General features: G+C 44.7%; 4 protein-coding genes across 4 annotated transcripts; all 4 read left to right on the plus strand.

Moving 5' to 3' along the window:
- Positions 1-1,686: 1,686 nt before the first annotated feature.
- Positions 1,687-11,121, plus strand: znf576.1 (zinc finger protein 576, tandem duplicate 1; the record flags this gene model as incomplete). Its single annotated transcript, XM_079227351.1, has 10 exons — positions 1,687-2,146; positions 2,777-3,289; positions 4,140-4,270; positions 6,113-6,569; positions 7,353-7,546; positions 7,641-7,899; positions 8,260-8,457; positions 8,747-8,933; positions 9,075-9,282; positions 9,377-11,121. The coding sequence occupies 10 exons, from the start codon at positions 1,687-1,689 to the stop codon at positions 10,664-10,666; spliced, it is 3,897 nt and encodes a 1,298-aa protein (XP_079083477.1). The 3' UTR covers positions 10,667-11,121.
- A 1,775-nt stretch (positions 11,122-12,896) lies between these two features.
- On the plus strand, positions 12,897-16,167 carry znf576.2 (zinc finger protein 576, tandem duplicate 2; the record flags this gene model as incomplete). The annotated part of the gene is made up of 4 exons (XM_079227352.1): positions 12,897-13,071; positions 13,160-13,275; positions 14,135-14,278; positions 14,412-16,167. 4 exons carry the CDS (start codon positions 12,897-12,899, stop codon positions 15,276-15,278), a joined length of 1,302 nt encoding a protein of 433 aa, XP_079083478.1. The 3' UTR covers positions 15,279-16,167.
- Positions 16,168-17,363: 1,196 nt separating this feature from the next.
- LOC306744671 (uncharacterized protein) lies at positions 17,364-25,774 on the plus strand (the record flags this gene model as incomplete). The annotated part of the gene is made up of 5 exons (XM_079227353.1): positions 17,364-17,931; positions 18,542-19,503; positions 23,147-23,527; positions 24,850-24,869; positions 25,768-25,774. 5 exons carry the CDS (start codon positions 17,364-17,366, stop codon positions 25,772-25,774), a joined length of 1,938 nt encoding a protein of 645 aa, XP_079083479.1.
- LOC306744672 (uncharacterized protein) lies at positions 25,696-27,914 on the plus strand (the record flags this gene model as incomplete). The annotated part of the gene is made up of 3 exons (XM_079227354.1): positions 25,696-25,835; positions 26,002-26,266; positions 26,347-27,914. Exons 1-3 carry the CDS (start codon positions 25,812-25,814, stop codon positions 27,912-27,914), a joined length of 1,857 nt encoding a protein of 618 aa, XP_079083480.1. The 5' UTR covers positions 25,696-25,811.
- Between the last annotated feature and the right edge of the window lie 24 nt (positions 27,915-27,938).

A 27,938-nucleotide genomic window follows, 5' to 3' on the forward strand; every position in this document is an offset into this window, starting at 1 on the left:
TGAAGGTTAAAACAAATGCAAGCATTACAACTAGAGGACATCAGAGGAAGGTACACATCATATTTAAGCAATACAGTATATCAATAAATATGTAAATGCTGATACAAAATAATGGATATGAACAGTGTTAGCATTAATGGTGCAGCATACTGTGCTAATGGACTTTTTTGTATTATTGGTTCATGGAGGTTTCCAGGGACTGCAATCATTCACGGTGAAGAAGACCCTCCATCACCAACTGGCTGCCAGGAGATGCAGTACTGTGAACTTTATTCTGCCTTATTCAACTGTCGGAAGGAAGATTTCCCCAGAATTGTTCATTAAGGATGTTATTTGATTTGCTCAACAAGTAGTAGTAATATTGATGCTGCCAGGATCTCCTCTTGCCGAACGGGGCTAAACATCCTGGTATTGATGAACAGTATCTCATTATAGTTTGCATATATATATATATATATATATATATATATATATATATATATATATATATATATATATATATTGATTGTGTATATATTGATTGTGTATGTGTCTTTTTTTTCAGTTCTACATGAAGATTTCATTAGACATGAGACTGGTGGTGAGGGAGAATTTGTGGAGCATAGAAAAAGTATTTCCCAACACTTCTATAGAGCTGAAAGCATATATATATATATATATATATATATATATATATATATATATATATATATATATATATATATATATATATATATTGCTTTAACTGTATACTGTTAATTGTATATCACAAGTACTCTGCTAAATGCATTCTATGTTACAGGGTTTGAGTATAGAAATAGTTGGGCTATGACACACAATTAGCTTCACTACAGACGCCATAGTAACTCTTGCTGTATTAAACTTTAAATGTAGTCCAACTATAGGTTAAGTGCGCTAATTGGTATCAACAAACTGCAGCGTTGTAGTCTTTTAGCGAAGTGAACAGCGCAACACGAGCGGCGGACTGACTGTGGGGAAAACCACAATTCCCATCAGACCCCTGGGGCCCTCGTCAGCCGTGACGTCACGCGTGTGTCTGCAGCTCGTCGCTGCTGGCTTTGTGAGGGACGACGCGGAGATGTTTGGGCGGACAACACAGCCTCGGTGACCTTAAAACTACTCCCACCTGCATCCACGCAGCTTCAAAGGTGTGAACACGGGGACGTGGGAAGGGAATTAGTATTTAGTGTCTCTGGTGTGTAACTGGGCGGACATGCTAACAAGCACGACCCGGTTTGGACCGCAAACCAGTGAATTTAAGCTAACTCGGCTACTATATAATGTGTATCTGTGGCTATTATGGAGGGTTTGTTCAAACACATTATCCTCACGTTAAAGTACTCAATGCATGCGCTGGTTATGCCAATTAAAGTGTTGAGTTTGGGTGATGCCCCAGGCTCCCACAGCTGCCCCCCACGTCCGTCTGTCTTTTGTAATACAAATGCTTTAAACCCATTCATTCCGCAGCTGTCGCCTTTAAGTAGTTAACAAAGATACTGGTAACTGCGTTAAAAAGAAAGCAGTAAAATATATGTGGATAGTAGTTTGCTTGGTACCTTGTGTGCATGCATGTGTTGCTTTACCTGATCAATCAACAGCCATTCTGTGTTTCTGTGTGTGTGTGTGACCTAATTTCATAGAAACGCATGAACAAGTGCATTTGAGGAGCCAAAGAGGCAGGGAGCCATGCAGAGTCCGACCCAGTCCACCAGCGGACCAGACCCGGTGCAACCACTGGACACCGAGACCGAAGCTCAGCCAGCGCCGAGTGAACCAGATGCAAAGGAAGAGGAGATCAAATCGGCTGCTCCTGCTGGGACTGAAACAGTAGTCGAGCCACAGGGAAATGGGACTGGGGTGCAAACGGCAGAAGCACCAAGTATGGGAGTCACACATGTAGTGGAGAAGGAGCCGCTGACGGAGCCCTCGGTGAACACTGCAGGGATGGAGACGGACTCCGCTTCAAAGATAAGTGTCCCCACAGAACAGACGCCTGACACCAATGCGAATCCTGGGTGCGATGGGCAAAAGGCAAAGAAACCGAATAAAGGTGCACGTGACGGAAGGAAATACGTTCCATCCAAGAAGGCCATGATCGATCCTCTAAAGATGGACATGTCCAAACCGCTGGTTATGCCTCTCACATGTGAGTATTTCACTTTGTTCGACCTCTCTGAACGAGGCAATACTTGTATTTTGTTTGATAATTCAATTCGTGCTACACACTCCCCACGATGAAAATGAAAATTCAACGGCACTTTAAGTCACGTTTTGTAGTTGAGAGGTTTTGTTGTTTTTGCAAATCTCAGTTTACTTTGTGATATGGCGGTCCACGCAGTTAATAGATACTGTTATTTTCTACAGTAGTCTAATGAATACAGTGCTTTTTATGGTGGCATGTTTATTATTGTTTGAAGTCATATACACTCTACTGTAGAAGAATATTTTCAGTAATACATTAACTGTCTCAACCCATATTAGCTTATTGTAAACATATTGGTAGGAAGTAAACAAATTGAAAGGAATTCTCATCACAACTTTTGTTTGCATTTGGCATTTATGAAAATAATTGGCTGATATATCATCATCATATTTATTGAACTCATAAATATATATTGGAATCTGCCTAAAAAGGACAGTATTGGTCAGATTATACTGCTAGCTCCAATGTACAGACAAACTCTTTTGCAACACTTTTGCAGGAATTACTACTGTATATGGATGAACTGTATGTTGCATATAAACTTTCCACCGCTCCTGCTCTGATTCCCTCCAGCGTCTCAGCTCTCCCTGCAGTGCCTCGAGTGCCACATCATCTTCAGTGACCACAAGAGCAAAGTGCGTCACCTGAAGTTGAGCCACCCGGCAGAATATGAACAGCGCGTACTGAGGAACGCCCATTTCGCCTGCTACGTTTGTGACCGCCAGTTCACAAACTCCACGGAGCTCATGGTCCACCAGAAAGCCCACACGGAGAAGAAACCCTTCAAGTGTCCAATCTGTAGCCATGCCTTCAACAAGTCATCAGAGCTCACCCTTCATAAAAAAATTCATTTTGGCCAGGACGGTTATGCCTGCAGTGACTGTGGCAAACCTTGCAAAACGATGACTTTGCTGAAGTATCACCGGCGCACGCACACTGGAGAAAGGCCGTATGTTTGCAAGGAGTGTGGAAAGAGGTTCCCCATGTCCAAAGCTCTGCAGAAACATATGGTCTCACACTTGCCAGAGGGAGCTGAAGGAGATGGGGTCGACACTAAAGCTAAGGCACAACGGAAGAAAGATGATGGTAAGAAAAATGTCCATGTCATAGATTGCCTATCAGTTTATACATTAAGATGTGAAAATTATTTGTAGCTATGCTAGCGACATGGCTGGAGGGATGACATTGTTGATCAAGACAACTATGGATTTCCAATGACGGTGTTGATCCCCTGACTTATCCTCAAGCACCACCATGAGGTTGACATTGGTGGTTTTGAGGGACAATTATGAATTGGATTGCTACAAAATTTCATACGAACATTTATGTATTCCCTAGGATGAATTGTAATAATTCACTAAACTCAGGTCAAAATTGAAATTTACCCAACAAATTAGTCCACTTTTCTAATACAAAGTAATATAATGATTAGGGATGCACAATATATTAGAGGCCCTTGCTTGATTAGTACAATGTGTAGTATATGAATCCACATGTATATTAATGTTTTTGGAGGCAATATATCAAAAAAGAGATACGGTCTGGTATTAATCTACATATACACAGAGAAGTAAACTATGGTTATTATTAAGTTAATGTTTTCTATATTTTCGGGATGGTGAAAGCGCTCTAAATGCATCTTTTAAAATGATAAAATTCTAGAAAACAAACTGTCAGGTAGCCAGACATGTGTTGTGCTTTTCATGGTATACCCCAATGCATCACAGCTGTCTTCTTTTATTATCCTTAGGTGCTTCTTCAATAAAGTATCCTTGTTCTTTATGCAAGGCCACTTTCAAGAGTACCAAGACACGGCTACATCACATGAAAACGAAGCACACTGTGTTGCCTGCTGCTGCAAGTAAGGTCCTCTACGCTGGGCAGCAAATGAACCAAAATATACCCATCATATCTCCAATATCTATTTACCAACCAGCACTACTACAAGTGGGGCCCAATGGACCTCTGCAAAAAGTTGATGCCAATATTGACACAGAGCAGATTCGCAGACTTATTGAGTCTTTGGGAAATGTGCAGAAAGTAAACCAAGTGGTCATATTGGGGCAGGTGCCACCTAATGCCCCACCACTGGAAGTGCACCAGTTTTCCCAACTGGCAGAAACAATGAATTTGAATCTCTACCCACACCAGGTTGATTTGTTAGGACTGAAACAAACAGAATCTAAGATGGTTGAATTGGACCCTTCAAACAACCCAATTGATTCAATGGAGCAAACAATTATACTGGAACCTATTACGCCAGATGGGCAATTGGAAAACCCATCTTTCTCAGAACTAGGTTCCAACATAGCAGTCGGTGAAAATATAGAGCTAACACTCGTTCAGACTGAAGATACAGAGAGACCCGAGGGAGAGATGATTCATCAGATGCTTCCACAGCCTGATATTGGTGCAATTCAGTCTGATCCTGTGGATCACATTATTTATCAGACTGAGGAAGAGCAAAACCTTGAGCAAACAGTCATATTAGAACTTATACCAACTGTGGAGCTGGAACAATCGCAAACCGTGCCATATAATGAAATCTCGTCCTCCTGTCTGGTACCAACCACTGACCTGGAGACCACTGCGGATCAGACTGCATTAGCTGAGCAGGAGACCAGCCTGTCAGCTCCACTGCTTATGACTACAGTTGAGCTGGAGCTGACACCTTTACAAACGGAGCAACAGGGCCTTCCTTTTTGCCCTTTTGTTCCAACAGACACGCTCACACAAACTACAAGTGAATCCGAAACTAATCTCAAAGAAGAGGTTGATTCTCAGATGAAAACGGTAAGTCTAGATCAGGGCCACCCTGTGATGGATGGAGATGCACCACAAGAGCGAGAAGAAAAAGCTGAACAAGGACCATCTGAACAAGAACCATCTGAGAAAAGTCAGGAGCAGGTGGAGAACAAGTCTGAAGTAGAGGATCCACCTGCTAAAGAAGATGTTCCATCACATTTGGATACCAAGCAGGTGCCACAGATGTCAGAGTTACCAGTAAATGTAATGTCAGCTCAAGAACTCGTAAAAGTGCGGAAAAGAAAGACAACCAGGGCGTTTATCTTTCAAGGACATATGCAAGAACTGGTCGGATCCATATGCAAGGAGGATTTCCAAATTGATGCCACACCTGCCAAACGACAAAGAACAAAGAAGTCTCGCCTTGTTGTTAAATTTGGTCCACAAAGCAAAGATAAGAAAAACAAGAAACAGAAGAAGCCATCACAGCAGCATCAGCCAGCGCAGGAAGGAGTAAGGGGTAAGACATCAACAACAAATCTCTCAGCGAAAAAAGTAACGTCACAGAAGAAGGGAAAAAAGGGGAAAAGGGACAAGAAAGTGGAACATTTGCTATCTACTTCTGAAATAAAATCCCCATCAACCCAGGACACACAAGTGCAACAAATCAAAGGGGATAAAATGAAAAAGCAAATGAAAAAGCAAAAAGAAGTGGCCAGGGAGGGGGTTACGCTCATCAGTGAGCACAACACTAGAGCCGTGCCTGTATCTACAAAGGAAAAACAAACCAAAATAATGCAAAAAGAGCAGCCCAAGAAAGCAAAGGATGGGAAACAAAAGAAAAACCTGTCAAAACAGGAAAAAGTCAATACAAAAACAAGCACAGCTCCAGCAGACATCCCTGCACCACAGATAGCTGAAGACGTTCTACTTCTACTTAAAGGTCATAAACAGCCTCAACTAAAAGTTTATAAGTTAGACCCTTCAAAAGCATCAGGCCAGACACCGGAGGTTTCACCTCATGATGCCCAAACTGTGTCCCCAGAGAGTAAAGGCAAACAATCACCAAGTGAGTCTCCAAATAATCTTACAGCGGAAGGTAAGAAAAAAGGAGGAAGACCCAAAAAGAACCAGAAAGCTCTTTCGTTGTTGTCCTCATTGAAGGTTTCCCGTCAAACACCTGAGACGCTGCCCACCAAACCAAAGATTGCCAGGAAACGTAAAGCCTCCTCGAAAGTGGAGACTGAGGGAGTAATAACTTCCAAGAAAAATTCCAAGCGTGCCTTAGAATGTAAGGAGTGCGGGCAAAGATTTAGCGACGTCTCGTCCCTTCAGAAGCACAAGGCGGTTCATATCGTGGAGAGTCCCGGTCTCACTTACACCAATGGCAACGTCTTTGAAGGCGTCTCCGGCTTGGATCTTTACCAGCATCCAAAACCGCACGATAAGGTTGTTGGAGGGATGAATGCTGCTTCAGACTGGGACACGGAGCCTGAGCTTGCAGAGATGGCATTAGAGGGGAGAGAGCAAATTGTCTCCTTTCCGGCTTTGATTCCATCCCCGTCTTTACCTGTTCCTTCTTCAGATGTCGACGTGGGTGCATATGAAAATAAGGCAGAAGGTAAAAAAGAAGCAGATTGTCAATCCCATACCTCCGCTGAAGTTCACTCACCATCTGATCAAAGGAAAACCAGTGAGACTCCTCTGAATTTCACATCTGAACCCCCTTTAAGTATCTCTACTCAGACAAAGAGTTCGGAAACAGGAGAGCCTTTGGCGTCAGATGCGGACAAGCAAGAAGAAGTTACTCCAAGGAGTCCCAGCTCACAATCTCCGGTTCAGTTTCCCACGGATGAAGACATTAAGGAGGATTTACTTCTCGAGGTAGATTTAGTCACTGTTGGGGAGCAGAATGAGAGCGATGAACCAACCTCTTATGAAGACATTGTTCCCCAAAGTAAATCAAGTGGAACTTGCACTTCTCAGGAAGAAAGCGCTGACAAACTTCCTGGGCAAGTTGGTAATGAAACTACTGGAAAAATGTTAACTTCGCAGACTGTGTCATGCTCCACTCATCATGTGGAGATTAAAGAAGAGGAGGAGGAACTGTTGGTCCAGAAGAAAAAAGGAGGGAAAGGAGCTGTTTCAATGAATGCTCCAAGTGGTAGGAGAAGAGGAACAGGGCGTCTAAAACGAGATGTGATATCTAAGAGCGTTTCGGTTGGAGATGCCATCAGAGAAACGCAATCAGTGACAGAACAGGATGAATGTCGGGTAGTTTACGAAGAATGTCCCATCAGCTCTGATTCAGAAATGCATGACAAAGGTGAGGGTAGCACAAAGATTTCACAGCCAGAGACCAGTGCTGAGGCCAAGCAAGCTACCACTCCGACTGCTCCTGTAGAGAAAGTTGTTCAGGAGTCCGTTACCACTCGCGTTGAGGAGGTAATGCATCTCGGAGGACTGCAGGGAGGAGAGGAACATACCGACTCTGGCCAGTCTCCAGGCATCATACTTGAGAAGTTCCTTCCCCCTAGACAGACGGCCACTGCTGACAAGGAGCCGTGCCTGATGACGGAGAGGAACAATCACAGACAGGTGAGATGCCAGTTGTATCAAAAACTACCATTCATCCTCAATGATTAATTAATGAAACATTGCTAACGTGTATATATATATGTTGTGGTTCCAGGGTTTGGACAGCATTGCTGAGAATGAAGCCCATGGGAGCCAGGTGATCAAAGTTGAAGAGAGCGTCTCAGAGCCACCACTGGTTGCACCCACCTCTCAAAACAGACAGAGTGTGCAGCCACAGCACCACCGTGATATAAGGACTGTTTTGGTGAAGGAGGAGAGCCGCCTCGTGCTGCATGAGGCCCAGGCCACGCAAGGCAGCAGACACATCCGATGGAATGTGGAGTCAGTCAACATTGAAAACGCCTCCAGCCCATGTAAGTATTAGGCCATACTGTTGGTGCATGTTCAGGTAAAACTTCCACATTAGAATATACACGTACAGATAAGAAGAGTGATACCTCTCACAAGTCGGTGGATCTACAGCCAGGAGGCAATTAGCTTAGCTTAGTTTAGCATTAAGACTGGAAGATTAGTAAAGTTGATTACATTTGTCAGGGAATATTTACAAAAAACATGAATTTAATACAAAGAGAAGACATGCACTGAACCAGATGTAGCCATTAGCTATTTTTCAGTTTATTCAATAATCTCCTAGCTTTAAAAAGATGTACGGTTTTGTAAGCTTTTGATTTTTTTTTTTTTGCTTTTGGATGTTTTCTTTTTTTTGCTTTCAGTAATGGAGAGTGGAGAGACAACAAGGGACGCTGACTGCATCACCCCAGAGTTCAACCCCAACCAGTGTATCTTCTACCCAGTGAAGGAGGAGGAGAGGGAGGTTCTACTGGGAGCTGTTCAGACCAGCAGTGGGAATTCAACAACAGGAGCATCCAGTGATGCCCAGCAGACAGAACATCAAGAAACAGACACTTCAAGTGAGTTATTGCCCTTTCCAGTGATATTCTTCTTTTACTCAAGATTGAAGGAAGATGTTTATGTTGAATCTGTTAACAACAGATACAGGGAGCCATTCTGTACCAGACTACCAGGAAATGAGAGGGAGAGGACTATTGTCAGAACCAGGGGTCTGTGACTTTGCAGATGGACAAGGTTGGTTTTCTGTTCGACGTTACGTCCACTTGTAGGTACCTGTTCAACGTATTTCAAATACTTGATGTCAGTCATAATTTACATAACTCGTCCATTTACAATCTGATCTTTCAGCTGTGGCAGACACTGAGTTGCAGGATCCGCCAGACCTCCGGGACTTTCTTCTCCAAAGTTCTGATGAAGAGGACGTGGGTGGTTTTGAACTCTCAGATTCTCAGCTTGACTCGGAAGCAGAAGTAATGGCCTATTTCTACAAGAACCAAACAAAATGTGCTCAACAGCCAGAGAACCTGTCACAAAAGTACAGTACAGTATACAACCTTCTACTATTTTATTAAGATTCAATAGTTTTTTTTCATACTGTAGAGAAAAAAATCTTTAATTTGATCTTTAATTTTGATCTTGTGTATGACCGTGTTTTTTCTCACTTTTTCTTCCTTAGTTTGCCACCTTCAACGAGCCAGTTGCAAGCACCTAGAGAGGAAAACAGGACCAGAGAGCCCATCGACTACTTCTCCAGTTATTTTGGTTGGGATACCTGGGTAGAAATTGCCAATTGCACAAATATACCGTCCAACATGACCAAACTTATCACAGCCAGAGAGGTTGCACAGTTTGTTGGGATCCACATAGCAATGGGAACTTTAAAGGTTTGTGCTCTGTTTTTAAAATAAATCTTTACTTGGCTCTGTTAATTAGACGTAAGACCACTAAAGATGCATTTGGTCTCTTGCTTTTTTTCAGTTTCCTAGTCCAAGACTCTATTGGGAGGACTTGACTAAGGTGCCCTTGATCGCTGAGGCCGTGCCACTTTCCCGCTTCCTCGAGCTGTCTCGCATGTTGAAACTCGCCTCTCCTGCAAAAGATCCAGTCAACAGTAATGTTCAGGAAGGAAGACATGATGGCGGCTTTCAAAATGCACTGCAAGGTAAAGCTCTCTCGAGCAGGCAAAGTAAAAGTTGTCAGCATAGTGATGGGCAGAGACAAAGGGACGCGCCAAATGACCCGAACAGTTCGAAAACACAGACTGATCCACTGTGGAAGGCTCTACCATTATTGTGCCGTTTCAAAGCAGGATGCCAGTCGCTGAGAAGAGAGGGTGATTATGCAGTTGACCAATATCCACTTCCTTTGCCTGGGAAGATGCACAATAAAAAACTGTCTCTTTCCTGTACAACATTAATTGGATTTGGCGGTTTGCTCTTACATGTGGATCTAAAGTTGGGTCATTCCGGCAAAGAAGATGCCGTCGAAAAAATGGTCCCCAAAGGTAGTATGGTGTTTCTTTGCAAACAGGAACTCTCCACCCCTGCTATGCTAGAGCGTCTGTTAGTTTCAGGGGTTCATGGGGCAGGAAGGGTTGGAGGAGCCAGAGGACAGATTGGAGATGAGTTTGTAAGCTCAGACGGGAAGCTGATGTTGCGCAGATCGCACTGTGGCTTCATACTTTCTACGGCAGGAAATGGCGAGAGGAACATGGCTTCCCTCATTGACAACTTTGAGAAGGCCCAGATGTCAGCTCATCTCAACCGAGATTTGCAGAATCTTTACTCCATCCCTCTCACTGCCTCAGCCCCGACTTGCTGGCCTCAAGCGGTGCTCTGGTACCTCACGGATCTAGCTTTGGTCAACTCCTGGCTCCTATACAGACAGAATCACAGGGCAGTGTCTGCACCCTTGACTTTCATGTCCTTCAGATTGGATGTGTCTAAGGCTTTGATCCTCTGTAGCGGCTCTGATACCCAGGACTCAGTTCTCCCTCAACCCCCCAAAGAGAGGGCGAATGCAACAAAGGAAACACCCAATCCCAGCCTGGTGGAGGAGAGTCCTTTACCAGATGCAGCCACACGGTACGATGGTTCAGGCCACTGGCCAGAGCAGCTTGGAGAGGGAGAAGGGGGCAGGTGTCGCTTTGGGGACTGTCAAAGAACATCTCGCGTGCTATGCCTTAAGTGCTGTGTCTTTCTTTGCATCTCACGCAACCACAACTGCTTTTTGAATTTCCATAATCAAGGGAGTCTGGAAAAGGTGTAGTGTCCAGTACAGAATTTACCCTTTTTAGTTTTTCAACATTTTGCTCTTTTATTTAGAATGTAACTGTGCTTTTGGTGTATGAAAACCCAGCTTATCAAAAAATACAGTATTATCACCTCTGTCTTTTTCCATGAAGCCTTTCACTGGCAGTGGCATACTTGTGAAGGATTATTTGTACTGCAGTTTGAAAAGCAAATGCTTTGTGATGTGGTGTATTATGTCATTGAGCAAGTGTAACATGATCTTGCCTTCAGAAGAAAATGTAAAACAAATATGCATAGCCATACAAATGTTGTGCTGCAGAAGAAGCACACAATATGATTTTGACATCTCAATCACCATGATTTTTTTTGTACTATTTATTTTTAACCTGACTGATTTTACATACCATGATGAGCTTGCTTTTAGATCTATGAATTTAATTTATTTGAATTTCCGAAAATAATAAAAGAGAGATGGACAAAATACATGCATTGTTGCTTTTTTATTTTTGAAAGTCTGTCCAGAAATGTTTGCAGAATACACCTTTTTCACGAGACATTTTTAATTGTTTCTCATAACTTGAAGTATGTATATGTGACCCTGAAACTGACATCAGGCAGAACACATAGATGTAATGCATTTAAAAGACAATATGTATTGATACGCATTAGTGGTGAAAGTCACAAAGATAGTTTTAGAATAGAAGTAACTGTAAATTGAATATATATATATATATATATATATATATATATATATATATATATATATATATATATATATATATAAAAATAAACACATACTCCTATACAGAGATAGGCTATACTACAGGGACATGAGTTGACAAATACTACAGATGTACTTTTAGAGAACATTGTAGTATAAACAAATGGTGTGCAGAGTTAGTTAGAAATGGAAGTTGACGAGGTACACCTCGTGTAAGCTTGTTTGTATTGCTAGTATTATAAACTATGACAGTGAATGAAAACGACGAGTACTTTTTACGAAGTTGTTTTTGGTCACGTGACGGAGATCAACCATAGAATCAGACTGAATAGAAAAGGAGACGCGTTCAAATTCGTCCATGTTCATGAAGAAATAACGGTAGCTGTCTTATTGTGTGTTTCTAAATGATTGTTTTAAGATAAATACAGTATATTAGCCGACATGGCAGTATTTTTGAATGCAAATATTGTATTATTATACTATAGCACTGTGCGTCCTTTCCTAGAAAGGGTTGTTTCAAGCAATAATCACTACAACCCAAAGTGCAGCTCTGTATCAGCGACAGAAGAACCTGGCTGGTACATTTTCTTTTTATATTTGATTTTTTTTTGTCAAAGCATCACCAACGACAATAAAAATACAGTCCTAAAGACTGCGCGGCAGCCATCTTAGTTGTACCAGCGGCTGTCTGTCACACGCACACACGCACGCACACACCAGGAAGTGTCCGATCTATCCGTTGTACTTCTCTGGGGTCAACTCTTTCAGTCAAACTATCGGCAAAGAGCGGCTAGAGGTAAACGGCTACTCCATTTATAATTTACTGTTTTTAAATATGTAGGTGTGTTAATTAACGTGCGTCATGAAAGCTCATGTAAGACACACGCACGCGCCAAACGAAGTTTAAACTCGGGAAGTGAAAAGTCTTCGATCCTCTTTGAATGGCAGCCAGTGTTGTTAGCGCGAACCAGCGGCTAGCTAGCGTTAGTCCGCTCGATGGGCTGGTACTTCGCGATAAGGGTCAGCTACGGGACACCTACATGAAACTAAAGCATGTGCATTTCCCGTGAACGGTTAACGTTCGCCAGATAAACCCGTTTTGGTGTTTTAATGCGTTTACTGGGGTGCTCGTAGTCTCTCGTAGTGCTAGTTAGCTTAGCTAGCATAGCATAACTAGCTAGCGGCCTTAAGGGCAGTAACGGAGCGTCAACGTGAGCCGAGATGAGCTGAAACTTGCATGTGTGTTGTGGGATGCGGGACTAATATTCACCGACTACGTTGTGGTGTCTATTAGCCGGTGTTTTACAGTAACATCGCCCTCACTTAGTTGGTGGATGATGTGTTCGTTGTCATCTGTTGAACATGAGCAGACTGTGGGATTCGCGTTAGTTGGTTACCGCAGCGTTATTTTCCCGCTGTCAACCAAACCGCTGTTTGTGATAAGTAACCTGACTTTAATGTTATTTAATTTATTTCACGACTTTTTTTTTAGTGTGGGCCTGTGGAGACCAGACAGTATACCAGGATGGACTCGGATATTTTGAACATAGAAGAAATAGTGATGGGGGGATTGCCAAATGCACCTCCTGAAGTTCCTCCACAAAAACCACCACCACCACCAGCAGCAGCAGCAGCAGCAGCAGCAACGTACAAACCCAAACCCATCCTTTTGAATGGACCTGCAGGCTCCGTTCAATCCTGTAAGTGTGTTATGGTCACGACTTTGCTGAAAGCCACTGACAAATTCACTGTCTTTGCATGTTCTCTAATCACGATTTATCTTTCCAGACCAGCATGAAAACCTGCAGTGTTTCCAGTGCTTCATCACCTTCTGCAGTGCCAAAGCCAAGGAAAGGCATATGAAGAAGAGCCACCGGGAAGAGTATAAGCAACAGCTTCAGCAGGTAGGCTTCACCATATCAGTTCAGTGACTGACGACTAGAGTAACAGTTTGACCAGTTGTCCTACACGTGAATATACTTTTATGAAGATGAAAATCACAGTATACCAGAATATGTTCTTTAAACTACTGTATTTAACATCAATAAACTTAGTGTTCCAATAAAGATGAATAATGAAGTATTCGGCAAAGTAATTATTTCATTCTAATATATTAAAAGGTATTTAATTAATTCTACGATCTACAATTCTTGCGATTACTATATTTTACAGACCATACATAAACCCAAGGAATACAAATAGATGCAGTGGCATAAATAACAAATTAAACTAATTGTTTTCTTTAGAGCCACTTGGTACTAAAATCATACATTCTGTGCTAAATAACATATTGTAATTGTATTTACAACATATCCTAATTCTCTGTTCACTTGTTATAACAACCGTACACATTCATGAAGCCGTACGTGAAAGTTTACGGTTGTTATAACAAGTGATAGCTTCTGTTGGCATATATTAGGTGACATTAATGTGATTTGGTGACATTTACTCACGTGCAAGAATAACATTCAAATAAAAGAAACAATCAGCTGGTCTTCAGTCAACGGACAACTGAAGAACGTAGCGAGACCACAGTTTATAGCGTTCCAACAGTTAATCTGGTGCCTTTTTATTTAAATTTAAGATTAAAAAAAGAATGTGCATTCTGTATATAAAATAATAGCATGGCTACAAGTCAGATGCATAGACGTAAATGTATGCCACGGCAGCCCTTCATGTGGACACGGAGTTGTATGATCTTATTTTTGCCTGTTCCTTCTCTAATTTTCTTGTGCTTTTTAAAAAAAAATTTCTTCACCACAGGGAAACACATTGTTCACGTGCTATGTGTGTGACCGATCATTTCTGTCTTCTGAGGAACTGACACAGCACCAGCCAACACACAGCAAGGACGACAAGCCTTTCAAATGTGTGCACTGCAAGGAGAGCTTTAAAACATTCTCTGAAGTGAGTATGATGATTGTGCTTGAAAATGAATATCCTCGGCAGTATTAAAACTAAATACCACCATGAATGCCAAACCAATGTGAAGCTCATATTTACCCAGTGTTTTTATTTTTGTTACCTCTCACCTTCATAGCTAACAGCCCACAGAAGACAGGTGTGTCCAGAGAAACAGTTGGTATGCAAAGATTGCAACGAAACCTTCCGGAGCGCGGGACTGTTGCGTAATCATCGCCTGACCCAGCATCTCCGCCCAGAGGTAGAGACAGCCGAACAGCCGGAGGACTCTACGAAAACCCACCGCTGTAAGAAGTGTGGTCAGGGCTTTGAAACGGAACCAGAGCTGATAGAACACCAGGAGAAGTACCCCGAAGGTCAGCAATGCAATGGCAGTGCTTCATCCGTCAAGAAACGTGGACGGCCTTCCAAAGCTGAAGACCCGGCAGCTGCTGAGAAAAAGGGAAAGCGGAAAAAGAAAGATGAGGCGGAAGCGCCTGAGGAGGCAGCGAAGGCCAGCAGCACAGCAGAATCAGCAGCGCCTCCTGCAGAGGAAAAAGGAAAAGCAACTGGGGCAAAGCGGGGACGTCCATCTAAAGCAGCAGCAGCAGCTGCAGCAGCCGCAGCAAAATCAGAAGCAGAAGATATGAAGAGTCCCGAGGATGAGGATCAAGCTCCAGCAAAGGAGAAGAAACCTAAAGCAGATGCTGCTCCACCGGCCCGTCAGCACCCCTGTCCTGAATGTGACCTCACATTCACCACCCTGATTCAGCTCCGTGCTCACAAGAAGGAGAAACACGCCCCGCGGAAAGCCAATCCTTGCGAAGAATGTGAAGAGAGCTTTGCCCGTCCCGAGCAGCTGGACGCCCACATGTCACGGGCTCATGCCGTGGGCCGCCTCGCCTGTCCGGTCTGTGGGAAGAGCTTTGGCCGTGAGCGCACCTTGCAAGCTCACCAGAAAACCCACCCGGAGGAAGATCCTGAAAACCCAAGTGCAAAGAGATAATTGAGCCATGGGGAACTTGCAGAAAGTGTATGGTTTTTAGTCGGGGGTTGTCTTATTATTATTTTTTTACATTGGAGGTCTCATCCTCCTGATGGTAGTTCAGAGTTTGGAATGGATTTGAGTTTTGATTATGACAGGTTGAGATGTTGATCACACAGACACCGCCTAAATTGACTAACCAAATGTTGTTAAATCCATCTATTGCATCCTTTGCCACAAAACATAGTTTATTTGTAAAAAAACAAACAAAAAAAAAACTTTTGATTTTACTTTTTAAATGATTTTCTGTCTCCTTTTTTTTTTTTTTTTTTTTTTAAGCGTGAAATGTGTGTGGTTTGAATTTATTACTTGGAGTCTCGAGTTCAACTCCCTGTGGTTTTAACAAAAACTTTTTTTATTTCCTTTTGTTTTTATTCCAACACAAAATTGGGTAAGTACCTATCCTGCAGCAAATTAGATGCCTAGTAGACATACTATGTTTAAATGTTCGGACAGTTTGTCAAAAACAAAAATTATGTACAGCTTTTGGTTCATGTTGCGCATTTTTTTACTCCTAATATTTTGTTTATGATCTAAATTAAGAATTAAAAAAATCATGATTTTGTTCTGTTCTGAGCTCCAGATTCAATGTGGGCAGAAATGATCCACTTTAATCCTCCTCGTCTATGGTAAAAAGAAAAATGCTCCTTTTTAATTTTTCACTTATTAGAATTATATTTTATGTCTTAGACATTTCTTAACTGGAACTCGTGACTCTTAAATGCCTTAGAGTCCCAACATAAACTGTATATCATGTGTTTTTAACTGATTGGATTGTTTCTCTCCCCACTGCAATGTGTCTGGACACTGCAAAAATGTAATAAAACATGCCATCCCACGGGAGGCTGCTGAAGAAATTACCTTTTTGTCTTGGTCTCACTTCTTATGCAGGCACACACGATTCAGGTGTTTGCTCAGTGAGAAACGGACTCACTTGATGTTTACTTTTTCCACAGGACAGCTGAACTAATCAAACGGTTTAAATATCCAACATTTTGTCCAAGCTAATCTTGCTCTCTGATTCCTTTATAGTTCAGGACATGCTGATGTTTTGTGTCTGCTAAAGTATCTACCACATGGAAAAGGTCTGAACTATGCATTGCGTCATTTTCTAAACCACATTTTGTTTTATAGCTGTAGTTACATTGTAGATATATATTTTAACCAACATACAATATGACCAGTTTAGAAAATGTGCATTTACTTTATAGACAGTACAAAGCAAATAGAACTGGCTCCACATTGACAAATCACAGTAATAACCATAGTAAGCTGTAGTAATAATTAATGTACTGTTGTGTGTCAGCAATACAATATTTCCAATGAATTTCATAGGATTATAGAGTATAGAATATCATATAAATGAGGTACACGGGATGTATTAAGCACTTAAATACAATACTTCTTCCCTCACCTGTGCTGCTCTCTGATTGGCTGTTGTGTCGTGCAATACCACCCCGAACCACACGGCGTGCTCGAGCGCCCGCACTGGTTCCCTCCTCTTGGTGCTTCATTTGTTTTCCTCCTTTTTAGCTCCCATTTATGATCTGATCGGGCTGTGTGCTGTTATGGGTTCCGTGAGTTTGTAGCGAGCCGCTCGGATCTTTCTGCCGCTGTGTTTTCACGTCATTTGAGGCGAATCTATGTGTTTTAGTCCCGTGGAAATGTAGGTTCTGGTTTGCTTTGGGATAAAGGGTCTAACACCGAGGAGGGTGGCTTGTTTTCCAATTGTTCTGCAGCCGCGCCGTGCCATCCTCAGTTCCGCCCGACGGTACCAGGTGAGCGAGGCGCCCAGGTGCGTCATACATGCATTTCCACGGAAAGTTGTTTCGCAAGCGCGACCGAATTTAACACGAAGAAGTAAGAAGACCCAGAGGAATAGTCCCTGATGTAGTCACTGGTCAGGTAAGGCGGCATGTGACCATGTTACCAGTTCCATTAGTTAATAAACATGTGTTTTGTGTTCTGTAACTACGCTTGCTCGTTTTAAACACCTGCACCTCTCTGTGCTTCTTATCCCTCTTTGTGACTCCTCAGACAGCAGTCATGTCCATTGACTACACCATTGATATCCAGCTGACAGAGTTAGGATATCCGGACATCCTCCAGACCTCGTTCAGGGAGTCACCCTATCGCCCCACGTCACCTGATGACTCATGCTCACCCAGTCACCCTCCCACTTCCCTCTCGACCACACAGGTGCAAAGACTGCTGGTCAGAGGCCAGGAGCCGGTTGCTGGTAAAGAAGCAGGTGCATCCAAACAGAGCACAGCGGGTCCCACGGCTCCTCTGACAGACAATTGTACAACACAAAACCCTGCATACGGTCCACAGGATGAGCGAGCTGTCAAAGCCGTTACAACTCTTGAGTCCACGGCGACGGATCCGCCTGCCGGGCCAGAAGCCACCGACCCTCCACAGCTGATCCCTGAGCAGGGTGACCACAGCAAGGAGGATGCTGCTGACGGCAACGCTGCACGGGAGGAATCAACAGAGATGCAGGATGCGGAGGATATCTCCGATGACAGTGAGGTTTCAGACGTGTATGAGGAGGAAGAAGAGGTCGACGAGGAGGAGGAGGAGGAGGAGGATGAGGAGGAGAGATTAAACGATGGTATGACTCATTCACTTATACCTCTGAAACACAGATGTTTTAGCTGAATTACCATGAATTGCAATAAAAAAATGTTCTTATTGTCAACAAGTCCTATGAACAGATCAAAACCATACATGAATTGATTGTTGTAACAAGTGTTGTCTGTGAAGTTGAAGCTCGATATGGTTTCTCTTTGCTTATTTGCTTTGTCTTAAAACAACAAAAAACCCTTTGGGTGTACAGGGTGACATGTTCCTACATTAAAAAAGATCTGGACATTGTAGTCTACTTACAACACACACACACACACACACACACACACACACTCTGTCCTGTGGCCAGAAATATGCATGCAAGCACCATATGTGTATTAATCCACTACTGAAAATAGATCCCCGATTTTAAAATGCACTGTTTAAATACCATTCGCTAAAAACTACAGTGCCCTGCTGTTTTTTTTTCTTGACTATTTTAGCCTTGCAAAAGAAAAAAAGCATATATTTGTGACCTGTTTTTAAGAGCCATGCCTCTTTTTTTTTAAACCGCTATGGGCTGTCAGTCCGTATCTAATTACTTCGACTGTAACTTTGATCTGTTGGCCCACTTTTCCTTTCCGTCTCTCCCACAGAGTCGAGTCAATCAGGCGGCTTCCGCTGCAGCGTCTGTGATCTGCAGCTTCCCTCCAAATTCAAGCTCCAGGATCACATGAATCTGCACACTGGAGCGCGGCCTTACTCCTGTGCTGAATGTGGGAAGCGCTTCTGCCAGATCTACAGCTACCGCGTCCACCTGCGCACGCACGCTCTGACCAAAGTGGACGTTTTTCGGTGCCGCATATGTCTGCAGGACTTCGAATCGCAGAGAAGTTTGAAAGTCCACCTGTCGAGGACTCACTTTGAGAAGCAGTTTTACGAGTGCGACCAGTGCAAACGTGTTTTCACTTCGCTGAAGGCGTGCGAATATCATGTGCGGTTCCCCAAATGCCAGCTGGATGTCCTTTGCGAGAAGTGTGGCCGCAGTTTCTCCACTCCGAAATCTCTGGCGCGCCACCGCAAGTCGACGTGCCATCGCAGTTTCAAATGCACCGACTGCGCAAAGACCTTTTCCAAGAAGAACGCTCTCCTGAAGCACAGCTTCTCCCATCTGGGTTTGCTGCCTTACACTTGCATACGCTGCCGCTGCCACTACCGCTTGGCAAAACTGTACCGCAAACACAAGTGTGAACCCGAGCGCATTCACTGTGTGGCGTGTCTGAGAGAGTTTGTCAGCCAGGCGGACTTCCAGCGGCACAAAAAGGACACCGGCTGCTGGGGCAACCAGGAGCCGAAAGGGGACGAGATCAGGTGTTTGGAGTGCGGAGAGAGATTCAACACTTCGGAGGAGCTGAAGAAGCACGCCGGGGCTCACCAGAGGGTGCTGAAATGTGCTGAATGCGGGAAGGGCTTCCGGTCGGCCTTGATGTTAATGTCCCACATGGGGGGTCATGCCGGCAACTCGCCCTGCCTCTGCCAGAGCTGCGGACTGGGCTTTCCCCACCAGCAGAACTACGACAGCCACCTCAAGACCTGTGGACAAACTGCCCCGCCTGCGGTGAGTGTTCATTATTTTTGTCTGTCTATTAAATTCTAATCCTATAATGGCAGTATTTCCGTTTCACCTCTGGACACACACACAGCATCACTGACCTGAAATTGTATGGCTATTTGACCTGTTATAACAAAATCAATGTCTTTATGAAGAGGAGAAGAAGAAAAAAATACTCATGTGTCGGCCTACATTGAGGTCAATTAAACACAGAACTATGCGCGTCTTGACCTCTCCCCATATGTGTGGCTTGTGGGGTAGAGTGGTCGTCCTGTCACCACAAGGTCGCAGGTTTTGATACCTGTCCTCCACACAGTCTGCATGTCAAAGTGTCCTTCAGTAAGACCCTGAACCCTCAGTTGCTTCACAGCAACCCATTGCACCTAGAATGCTAGTGATGGTTTAAATGCAATAACTTTTTATTTAAATAAAATAACTCTGACATACGTTTCCATTTTAAAATGCATATCTCTTGCTACGTTTACACTGAACGTTCACACGCGGAGGAGTTTGGAAACGCTCCCATCTTTGGCAGTGAAAGTAAAATGAATACGTCCACGCAGAATTAAACTCTCTACTTTCCTCTGTGACTTCTCTTTTTTTGATCAACCTGTTAACGTTCTGCCGTCCCGCAGGCGTCCTTTTCTGGACATTCTAGTGTACACTGTACCCCCTATTTATAGTTCGGTACGAGTGCCATATGTGTATGGAAACCTACGATTCTTGTGATTCCAGCTATGTAACCCGTTTCAAGATCAGACCACCACAGCAGCTACAAACGAGACTTTTGTCAGATAACAACAAACAAACAAACAATAGCAAAATCCAGGCAACTCATCGATGACGCCTCATATTGATCCATAAATCCATAACATTCCAACAAAAACGACGTTGTTACGTCATAAAGGTCCAATAAAAATAAATCCCATAAAAGATTTAGTCCAAAACATGTGATTACATCCATAAATATCCACCAACTGGCGTTGCATCATTTCATATCAGCTGGAAGATATGAAAGAAAAATAAAAAAAAAAAAACAGCTACAAACTCGGCACCAAAGTGACCGCCAAAATCTAAGCTTTGTATTGGACCCCCACTTGAACCAATAGGAGCTTCATGTCCTGACTGACAGGCTACATTACCCAACCAGAAGCTACGTTGAAGTTCAGGCTCAGGCTCTATTTTCTTACGTGGCTCAAGCCTGTCACCTCATACAGCTCAGATGACAGGCGTTTCGTACAGCCAATGAAATTGCCTAAAAAACGAGTCTAAACAAGAGGGGGTGGAGATTATCCCAACAGGCTTCAGCTTCACCAGAACAGACTTCAGCTCATAGATCCATCCATCCATCCATCCATTTGACTCCAAGCTCCCTCCTGATGTCCGAGCTCCTTACCCTATCTCTAAGGCTGAGCCCGGCCACCCTACGGAGGAAGCTCATTTCGGCCGATTGTATCCGAGACCTCGTTCTTTCGGTCACGACCCAGAGTTCGTGGCCATAGGTGAGGGTTGGAACGTAGACCGACCAGTAAATGGAGAGCTTTGCCTTCCGGCTCAGCTCCCCCTTCACCAAGACGGACCGGTACAGCGCCTGTTTTACAGCTGCAGCCGCACCGATCCGCCTGTCGATGTCCCGCTCCACCTTACCCTCACTCGTGAACAAGACCCCGAGATACTTGAACTCCTTCGCTTGGGGTAGGCAGTTTGTCCCCACCTGGAGGGAGCAATCCACCGGTTTCTGGCAGAGCACCATGGCCTCAGATTTGGAGGTGCTAACTCTCATCCCTGCTGCTTCACACTCGGCTGCAAAACGCCCCAGTGAATGCTGGAGGTCACGGTCCGAGGAGGCAAACAGGACCACATCATCCGCGAACAGCAGAGAGGCGATCCCGAGACTCCCGAACCGGATCCTCTCCGGCCCCTCGACAATCGGTCGGATCCTCCTTTCCAGCACCCTGGCATAAGCTTTTCCCGGGAGGCTGAGCAGTGTGATACCACGATAGTTTGAGCAGACTCTCCGGGTCCCCCTTCTTGAAGATGGGAACCACCACCCCGGTCTGCCAGTCCATGGGCACTGTTCCCGACCCCCATGCGACACTGCAAAGGCGTGACAGCCAAGACAGCCCAACAGTGTCCAGCGCTTTCAGCATCTCAGGGCGGATCTCATCCACCCCCGGCGCCTTGCCACCAAGGAGCTTTTTGACTACCTTGGTGACCTCTGCCAGGGATATAGGTGCATCCACCACAAGGACTTCAGGCACTGCCCCCTCTCCAGGGGACATGTTGGCCGGTTTTAGGAGTTCCTCAAAGTGCTCTTTCCACCGCCCGACGATGTCCACAGTCCGGGTCAGCAGTCCTCCCCCCCTCTCAAAATCAGAAAACGCCTAGACATTTCATTAGAAAAACATGTGTAAAATATTCATTTTCTGTGATATTGTTATCTGCTTTTTACTTGGACTAGAAAAGGCTTCAGGCTATGGTTCCCTTGTGTTTTCCAGTCCATAAGTCCCATTTATAGTCATCTAAAGGCATCTATTTACAAAGAAATGTTCAGGCGGAAATAAAAACCTTATACTTTAGTGTGTTCAAACTCGTATAACTCAGTGTCAGCAGCGCTTAAAGTGATTCTGACTATTGGGGGGGGGGTGGGGAAGCTTCAGATTGTTACCTTTCAAAAGAGACCAAGACCATGCATTTACTCCAAATAGTTCAAGTACAGCTTGCAATTGACTTTGGGTATACCTGGATAGGTGTTTTTCGTCAAATTTTACAGGAATGTTAAGAGGTTAATTTAGCCATTGACAGTTTACCGAGGGCAGGGCTCTGCTGATCATGATTAGTCACGCGCGTGATAGGATGTGACGCACATTTTAGTTTAACATTTTGTATTAATAGTGACACAGTATCACCTCAAACTGGCCCCCTGGTGAATGAATGAAATACTAAATAAAATAAACTTAACATTATTATTAACATAACACTATAATATTACATTTTTATGGTGCGAAATAGATGACTGAAGATTTATTTTATTCATTCATTTATAAAAAAGATTTTGAAGTGGTGTTCAGTTACCGTAAACGTCGGGTTACGAGCCGCTCCCACGGCCGGTCAGTGTCCCCGCTGTAGCAAGCTAGTAGCAGCGCTAGCTAGCGCTGCTGCTACCGGCCGCTGCTGCTAGCTAGCGCTGCTGCTGCTACCCGCCACTGCTGCTGCTGCCCGCGTCCCATCTGCCCAAGTCGGGTGTCGAGCCTGGTCCTGCTATCTTCGGTGGTTTTCGGGGAGCTAGCGGAAGTTAGCGGGGAAGTAACGGAGCGCTAGCAGGAGCCCCAGCTGGCTACAGCGGGGAGCTAACGGGACACTGACTGAAGGTAGTAGCGGCTCGTAACCCAACGTTTACGGTACTCATTTGTTTTTACGGTTTCAATTCAACCTGATAAAAATCTAATTTGAATTATTCAAATTTATATGAAAATGACACGTACTTGACTCACAGCAACACAATGCCTTGTTGCATTGTGTTGCTGTGTCTTGAAAACTTCCTCCAGCAAGCTGTAGGTCTCCCATCTTTATTATATTTGACATGTCTCATTAGTGTTTTGTGCAATTCTTTGAGTGTCTGTGATGTTTTTGTTGTTTCTAATTTTAGAGTGCGCCCAAAAAACGGAAGGCCTCGAAGAATGTCAATGGAAAACCAGACTGGCCGCTTCCAACAGCCACCGGGCCTGCTGCCGTCCCCAACAACCCTGCTGCTCTGGGGACGAACCATCATAGTCCAGGACTCGTGACGGAGGGGGTCTTTGCTGGCGCGGGCCAACCAAATGGATTGTGGAAACTAACCCTCAACCAACAGCCGCCCCCGGCTGTCAAAGTTGTCGTGTTTCTCTCCGCCTGTCCACCTCAAACCGTCGGCCGTCCGATTCTTCCCGCTCCGCAGGGCCAGCCGAAGGAGACGCCACCGCCTGACTTGAACGAACCCCTCGGAGTGAACGCTGCTCTCAGAGCGACCACGCGTGGCCCCTTGAATTTGGTAGCCGGGATCAAACCGGGTCCACAGTGGGAAGCACCTCTGGATTTGTCCAATAAGTCTAACTTATCGACGTCGACTCTTAGAAACGTTCCTCTTCCTCCTATTAAAAGGGAGCCAGGAGAATTTGAAATCTCAGGAGCGGTTCCCAGCACTGACAGAAAAGCGTTGAAAAATATCTCTAGCAAAGTAGTTAAAACAAATCTTGGAAAGACCGATACAGATACCAGTGTTTCCCCTAGGATTACAGCTACTGACAGAAAAGCATTGAAAAATATCTCTAGCAAAGTAGTTAAAACAAATCTTGGAGAGACCGATACAGATACCAGTGGTTCCCCTAGGATTACAGCTTCAGAGGAGGAGGAGGAGGAGGAGGGGGGGGGATACACACACGGACATACTACATAGTGGTACCTGACAGTACTACGCCCTGCCCCCGTATTATAAAGGTAGGGGAAACGCTGGATACTGAAGGTAAGCAATTTAAAGTGGATCCCATGGACCTCTCCAGTTTTACTGTTAACACGGCGTCCTCTGGACTGATTGTAGATGTAAAGAAAGAGCCGACGGAGAAAGAAATTAAGATGGAGGTCGACGTTGCTGAAGAAAAATAAACACTAACATTTTCAGTGACGGCAAAATGTAAAAATAAAAGAATAATTACATCAGTAGTCACAACCCCAGACTCTGCTGTACCCGTAGACACGTAAACGTAGAAGTGTTATTCTACAGCCAGAACGCTATGCTATTCAATATTGTATATATTTCTCATTTTATCTACCATCGCGCCCTTATATGACAAAGCTGATTTTTCTATGAATATACTCCCTGAAGAAATCAAGTGTATTTCCAACAGCCGACTGTGTGACCTTTTGGTTTAGAATAAGAAATATGATTGTTTCTTCTGTGATTTGAACAAAACATTCCAAGCTATCGCTTATCATTGCCTTTTTTTAAATTTTCATTCCGAGGAAATGAAACACCTTTCTGTGTGTTTGTGTGGGGAAATTAAATCCCATAGGTTTATTAATGTTAAGGTGAATAAAAAAAACACTGGATTTTCTTTGTATTCAGCTGGGAACTTGAAATGTTTTTTTGTGTAATGAAACTTTCCCTTTAGTACTTAAAAAAAAACTATTTAATGACTGCAAATGATGGTAGTTATGGTACAACAATATGACATTCTGTCACCTTGTGATTTACATTTGCTGAATCTTTCACTCTGCAGGTATTTTTTGATGTTAAAAAATAAACAGTTTTCCATGACTCAATATCTTTTTTTTTGTATGAATCCAAAACATTGCCTTGTGTTTTTCCTGAAACAGAAACGCAGCTACAGAGTCAGGTAAGTATTTTAAAACCAGAGTTTACTGATGACTTTAGGTCTTAGTAAAGCTAAAGACAGATAGTGAGACTTGCAAAAAATTTAATGCAAAAATTGACGCTTTTAAATGTCTAATATCGAGGTTTCACTGAGATCCCATCACATTTAGCAGGTCGTTACCGTCATGCACAACATCAGAAACCAAGCTGTTATTGTTTTGGAGATGTTCTGTGTCGTGCGCCTGCATTTTCACTTATTTAGTTATTGTGACAATGGTCCAGCTGTGATGAGTAAAGTGCATAGCTTCCTTTTTAAAATGATTAATTTATGAAATTAGTTTTTAATGGGAAAATATCTACGAAGACCAAAAGATTCGCATCACAGTCTGAAATGCTTTTACACCGGTTTTGTTCATGCACAACACACTTTTGACAATCTATTATTGATATGTTTAGCAATTTATCTCTTTGTTACCGTAATATGCTTTTGGGATTCCATAGTTTTCTCAAATCTAAAAAAAACAAATGTTATTTGGTTTCTGGATGTCAACCATTTCTTTTCATCTTATCTTCTAATACTGATTTAGAACTATGAATATATTGCGTGTACATATAATATATATCATGCATGTTTAATACACATATAATATATATATATATATATATACACAATATACTTATAATATATATATATATATATATATATATATATATATATGTATGTTTCGTTTTTATGTCTCGTGGTGAATACAACTTTAAAAAATGTAAGCCTGAAGAAGAAAAAAAGAAAAAGACCACCACGCGTCACATGACTAAATGACCCGGAAATACTCCGCCTGCGAAGTGAACGGGAGGAAGCTACAGTAGAGATAATAATAAAAAACGCATTCCGTTGTTGTTGTCATTGTTTTGACCCTCAGTGTCTGAAGAGCTCGTTGCTCCAAAGCCGACGACGTTTACCTCCATGGACAAAGAGAGAAGCGACGTTGTAAGTAGACGACCTCGTTATTTTACACCGTTCGCTTGTGGGAGGAACCAATGTTTTCAGCTAAAGTCCTGCGCGTCAATGCACAGTAACCTGGACGTTTACCTCTTATTTCATTCAGACTGCAACTACACCTTGTTGTTTTTGTTGTTGTTGTTGTTGTCTGCAGCGGGCTCAGTGCTCCTGGATGGAGGTGCATCAGTTCATCGGTGACCTCATCACATCTGGAGGTGCCTTGCAGGACCAGCCAGATGTGCTGAACGCCGCGTGGGGCGTGTCCAGTGGAGGCGTGGAGGCGCTGCGGTTCAAAGGCGCTTCACTTGAACCTCTGCAGCCACCGCGACCTGGCCGGGACAAGTCCGAGGCAGAGCCGTGCCGACAGATCCAGCCCGGGACGTCCCAGCGGAAGGGAGAGGCCCGGGACAAGAGAGGAGGTTAGCGCTCACAAATACAAGTTGGCGCAATCATTTTCTTGCATTCATTTTATTGTAATACTAGTATTTTTTACGTCTAGATGTGCACAATGCCTGCACCTGCCCCGGCTGCCCTTCCGCCACTTCTCCGCCTTTCTTCGAGACGTTAAAACCGAGGCAATCTTTGCCCGCGCCCTCTCACTCGGATGCGTTGTGCCACCCCAAAGACCTGAGCGGCGCCGCGTCCATGAGCCTCAACATGTGCTTACCGGACATCCCCGAGCCCAGCAGCACCACGTCCGAGCTGGAGACCAGGGCGCCCGGTCGCCCCCAGAGGGGGACAGACGGCAGGGGCCATGCAGATCAGACGCCTCCTTCCAGAGCGTCCTCGGGCCCCTTCTCCCACCTCTCCATGTTCCCCTGCTTGTGTTGCCACCGCAGCCTCCAGACCTGCACCCCGAGGCTCAGCAACCAGGAAGGCGCAGACTCCCTGTTTTCTCACGGCCACGGCCATCATCCGTTCCATCACCACCACTGTCCCATAGCCTCTTGTTTACCCTGCCCTCAGCTAGGCCGCTCTCACGCCCCGCAGTTCTCTGGCCCGTTCCCCTGCTTGCCCTGCCAGGGCTCCTTCCCGGTCTGCCACCACCAGCACAGACAAACGCACACTCAGCAACAGGCGGAGCGAGGCAGGGCGGCCACGGCCATGTTGTCTCTTCATCCCTGTATGCACTGCCCTGCATCTTTCTCCAGGCCGTCCCAGCTGCTGCAGCACCAGCGATCCGAGCACGCCCAGAAAGCGCCCGGCTTCCTCTGCACCGAGTGCGGCCGGGCCTTCAACTCGCACAGCAACCTCCGCATCCACCTCAACGTGCACACCGGGGCCCGGCCCTACACCTGCTCCGACTGCGGGAAGAGCTTTAGCCAGTCGGGGGCTCTGAAGATCCACAGGCGGATTCACACCGGCGAAAGGCCGTACACTTGTGGATTTTGCGGCAGGGGGTTCCCCCATCTGGCGGGGGTCCGGGCCCACCAGAGGACCCACACAGGAGAGAAGCCCTACTGCTGCAGCCAGTGTGGGAAATGCTTCACCCAGTCGGGAGCGCTTAAGATTCACATGCGCATCCACACCGGAGAGAGGCCCTTCATCTGCAGCTTTTGCGAGAAAAGCTTCTCCAACCGCTCCGGGATCCGCTTCCACTACCGCACGGTCCACGGACTGGCCCCCGAACACGGCGGAGAAGCCGGAGCCGGGGACGCGTATCGGGCAGCGGCCGGACACAGCCGTCCACCTGGGCGTCCACCTGGGCGTCCCAGGACTTTTCCTCAAACCAACGTGGGGCTAAATACGCCTCACAGTTCAGATGGCAATGTGCACGCAAAGCCCGGAGAGTCTCCGGCGGCGTCCGCCGCTCATGCCGGCAGCGAGAGCAAACCTCAGTCAGGGGGAGCGAACCCGGGGAGCCACAGAGAGGGGCTCCTGTACGCATGTGAGGACTGTGGCCTGCGCTTTAAGGACGCCCCGTCCAGGAACCGGCACCAGACTCTGATGCACTACTCGACCGAGGGGAGAGAGGAGGAGGAGGAGGAGGAGGAAGAGGAAGAAGAGGCGAGGCAGAGGAAAGAGTTAAGCACAAACAAGAGGGTCCACGATAACAGTGGGGAGTGAATTCATGCTCAAAACACCAGAGTA

The sequence above is a fragment of the Taurulus bubalis genome (assembly GCF_910589615.1).
Source record: "Taurulus bubalis genome assembly, chromosome: 12".
NCBI lineage: Eukaryota > Metazoa > Chordata > Actinopteri > Perciformes > Cottidae > Taurulus > Taurulus bubalis.